This window comes from Thalia democratica, unplaced genomic scaffold (assembly GCF_965202585.1).
Source record: "Thalia democratica unplaced genomic scaffold, ktThaDemo2.hap1.1 HAP1_SCAFFOLD_1109, whole genome shotgun sequence".
NCBI lineage: Eukaryota > Metazoa > Chordata > Thaliacea > Salpida > Salpidae > Thalia > Thalia democratica.
Window position 1 is genome coordinate 1 of NW_028140025.1, and position 4543 is coordinate 4543.

The window sequence follows — 4543 nt, forward strand, 5'->3', positions numbered from 1 at the left end:
TGCGCCAACTAGTGGCAATTGCGTCAGTATTCGAATATGGCCATTTTTTTGTCTGGCACCAGTACTCAGGGTTAAAACAATAAATAATGCAAGTAACTTCTAGCAACGTTCTGACTTTTTTTGCTTAACTTTTAATAAACAATAAGTTTTTATAAATTTTCATGTATTATTTTTTTCAAAGGTAAAACTATTTTTTATTGTACTAGCCAAATCATATCTATTTATTTTTAGATACTAAAGTATAATAAAAACATGGTCAACTTTAGAACTTGAACAAACAATTTTTCATATAAAATAACAATATTAAACTTTAAGACTATTTCAGCTAGTAAAAAACTAATTTACGTAAGCTTCCGTACAAACTAAAACTTACATGTTGCTCTCATGACAGCTAAGCTCAAATGAAAAAAATTTGATAAGTTCAACTATTTATACAAAAACTGCGCCAACTAGTGGCAATTGCGTCAGTATTCGAATATGGCCATTTTTTTGTCTGGCACCAGTACTCAGGGTTAAAACAATAAATAATGCAAGTAACTTCTAGCAACGTTCTGACTTTTTTTGCTTAACTTTTAATAAACAATAAGTTTTTATAAATTTTCATGTATTATTTTTTTCAAAGGTAAAACTATTTTTTATTGTACTAGCCAAATCATATCTATTTATTTTTAGATACTAAAGTATAATAAAAACATGGTCAACTTTAGAACTTGAACAAACAATTTTTTATACAACTAACAATATTGAACGTACGAAAAAAATAAGCGCTCAAATATTTGGTCCTAGGACCTGATGTACGAAAAAACCTTTCGGTTATTGAGTCATACACCAGGATACAGTTTAATGTCATGTCCAGGACAGAATACTAAACTTAACTAACTAAATATAACTATTTAAGCTAGTACAAAACTTATTTGCATAAGCTTTTGCACAAATATCGAAAGCCGTCCTCTAGTTTTTGTTTAATTTTATACATGTCAGTCTTATATTCAATAAAAAACTAAATTTTGCCAAATCTCGGTTCAGTTTATTTTCAAACATGACCAATGGGATTTATCAGTGCAAACACTTTTATTTCTTAAAATATTAGACTGTAGTCTAAATTAAACTATTTATCTATAATAATAATAAACTGAAAGTATCCAAACGAAAGTATGATATTTAAAATGATTGAGTTACAGTAAAGCCTTATGTTTTATATTATATGACCTTGATGTTTTAATGCAAATGAAATAGTTTTGGAGTAGGCAATCTAAGTATTATTTTTATATAAAATAATTCATTTATTGTAATTTATTTCTATTGTATTAGATATTATTTTATGATAATTAATACTAAACATCAATTTCTTTGCATAAAAAACTCTTCTATCAAAGGTTTTCGCATTCTTTTCTGCGGATATATCAGTGAAAACTTTTATTTTACTTAGACCATTTTTTAGCTTATACTTATTGATAATATAAAAACTTATTTTTTTTTAATTAAAATTTATTAAAATTGTAAAAGAAAACAACAACAAATAAAAGAGCTCAATTAAAAATTTGTTAAAATCAAGGGAAAAAATAACAAGAAAAGAAGCTTTTAGTTAAGATCGATAGTTCGTTTTAGCTTCTTTGTTTTTATTTTGTTAACAGTATTTTAGAATTGATATGCTTCAAGCGGTATGTGGTTGTTTTTGTGCAGTTCCATAAAATTTCTTCCGGCTTTATCATAATCCCACCCGTTGTTGTGCAGACATTCGTGCGAATATTTCTCGTTCATTCCTGAGTCTTTCATGAAAGTTTTCAACATCTCCGTTCGCACGTCACACGGCGGTCGTGGCAACTGGTTGATTGCGGCCACCTTGGCGGCGTTTTCTTTCTTTTCGGCGACCGATTGGTTCCTGATATGGAGCATGTCGCTCAGTATTGTAAATTTAATATCAGCGGAAATTGCGCAGGATATGCTTCTGGTGAAGGCGCGAACTTTACCACCGGCTTCTTCAAAAGTGCCGCTGATAACGTAACTGATGAACTCACTAGAGCAGAACGTGACATCACAAACAAAGCTGTCCATGATGTGTTTTGATAAGGGTAGCTTGCGCAACGCTTTCACAATTTCCTCTCTCCCAAAGTAATACTTTTTGGAATCGGACTTATTACAACCGACTCTGACTTTCTGTCGGTTGTTTGGTGTGCACTCCTTGCACACTTCCAAGTATTTTTTCATTGTACAATCTTTATCATTGTTAGAAATTGTCAAGCTAAACTGTGAATCTTTACAGTAAAAGTTGCTTGCATCATCTGAGGTTTTTACTTTGTCAAGGCAACTGAATAAGTTTTTGACATGATTGATGAACACTTCTTTTGCACTATCAGAAAGCAGCATAAAGTTGCTTCCCATAGTTTTTGGTATTTCATACTCTGCAACATCTATTTTAACTGGAGGCTCATAATCTCTGCAGTTAAGTTTGATCAAGTCTGGAAAGAGTTTCCGCCAGTTGCTTATATCATTTACAGTTGCATCTTGACTGCTATCGTATAACTTAAGCTCAATTAAATTCCAATCTCTTAATGCTTTCAAATCTTTTACAATTTTAATGTGATTTTCAGCAACTGAGAGACGGTTAATATTGGGAAACATATCAATGAGGCTGTTTTTGAGAAAGCCAATTGATTTATAACTTAAGTTATTTTTTTCTAAATTTAATGTTGTGATTCTTTTATTTTGATCACTTCCTCTGAACAGCGAATCTAATGTTTTTACAATAATTGTAAAATACTCGCTTCTATGCAAGTTAATTCTGATACCTTGCTTCTTCAGAGTTTTGTCAAAGCTGAGACCGCTCAAGTCAAGAACGCCTTGTTCTAAATAGACCCGGCTTTTGATGCACTGCTTAATGCTTTCTAGTTGCTCGTCACGGTAAACATCAGACTTTGCTGTGTACCTAACTACTTTCAGCATATCATCACCGAAACTGCTGGTAAGTTGACGGTTGCAACTCAACAGCGCATCTGCTTTGCCTTTTCCAAGCACATAGAAACTAGCATCACCGTTGAAAACGTGATACTGCCTGTATTCTATGGGAGCATCAATAATTTTACTCATTTTTTCAATCAATTGAGTTTCAACTTCATCTGCGCCTCGAAATACTTTTATTTGGTACCAGGCGTTTTCTACATCAACTTTTGACTTATTGATGTTGTTGAAGTTGTTTTTGATTGCGGCAGGAGATATTTTGATATTTTCTCTCCTGTCAATTTTAAACTTTCTTATTATTGATCCTCTGTTTCGGCTCAACGGGTCACTGTGAAATTTAATACATTAAAGTTTTGTTTTACAAGGTAGTAAAACCTTGTACTCATAACCAAAACCTTGTACTCAAAACAATTGAATTTTTATTCAATATTATATTTTGATAAATGTTTTAGTTATTTTTATTATTAGTCTTAAGAGTTTACGTATAATAAAAAAGTACAAAAACTTAATATTTCAATTATACGAAAAATAAGTTTAAAAAAAACAAACAACAACTTACAATTTCTTTTTGTGAGCGTATAAGTCTCCCTTCATAATGACACAACCGTCATTATCTATATCATTATTATTTTGTGGTCGTCGTTTTCCAAGGCGGTCATAAACTGTTTTCCTTTAAAATAGTTTTTGTTTAACAATTTAAAAGTTTCATTATCAAATCGAAAAAATATACCATTCATGAGGAACGGTCTATAAAGCGTTACAAACAATTTATAAAACCTGAGTTACTGTAGTCTCAAATTTAAATATAAAATAAAATATCATAAGTATAGTATTGAGAAAAACAAACTACTGTTGAATAAATAATTTAAAAACATTGCGATTCAATATTTGTATTCAAGCTAACTTTGTAAATAACCAACTTTCAATTTCATTTTTAAATAACTCAACTTAATTCTATTTAAACTAGTTGTTAATTAAAACCTTTGTTTTCCTAGACGACCCTTGACTTTGTAACATTTCATTTTGTTTTTGTAACGTTTTCTACCACTTTTGTACGATGTAGAACATTTTTCTAATGTCTTAGGTTCGTAACAATCTCCGTGATCAACATGATGTAATGAGATGTTAAGTCTTTCATCATGATCATTGTTTTTTTTATGAGATTCTGAAAAATAGTTTGTTTCGACGTTTAGCTAATTTACATGACTAAAAATATTATAAAAACACATTTACCTAGGTAACTTAAAAACTTATATAACTTAATAACGGTAAGAAAAAACATCTTAATAATTTTATAAGAACACTGTAAACATTACCTCTGCTTTTAGGTGGTTTATATAATTGAATACTTTTCTTTTGAACTGTAATGTTTTTCATTTTTGACAGTAAATCTTCCATATTTGTCATTATTTATTTGCGTTATATGTTACTAAGCTGTTCTGAAAATACGCCACTAGTTAGTTTAAGTACAGTCATCTATTCATTTTTCTAAAATACATATATTAAATAAAAATTAGAGACATGTATCATAAAACCATTTTTGTTGTGCAAAAAAGTAAAACATGTTTCAGCTAATACTTATCAA

The 4543-nt window shown here is 30.0% G+C and overlaps 1 protein-coding gene across 1 annotated transcript; it reads right to left on the reverse strand.

Annotated features, from left to right (window-relative positions):
* Nucleotides 1-1638: 1638 nt before the first annotated feature.
* Nucleotides 1639-3552, reverse strand: LOC145847805 (nuclear RNA export factor 1-like). Its single transcript, XM_082953724.1, has 3 exons — nucleotides 3518-3552; nucleotides 2762-3232; nucleotides 1639-2632 (listed from the first exon to the last, which is right to left on the reverse strand). Exons 1-3 carry the CDS (start codon nucleotides 3550-3552, stop codon nucleotides 1639-1641), a joined length of 1500 nt encoding a protein of 499 aa, XP_082809850.1.
* Between the last annotated feature and the right edge of the window lie 991 nt (nucleotides 3553-4543).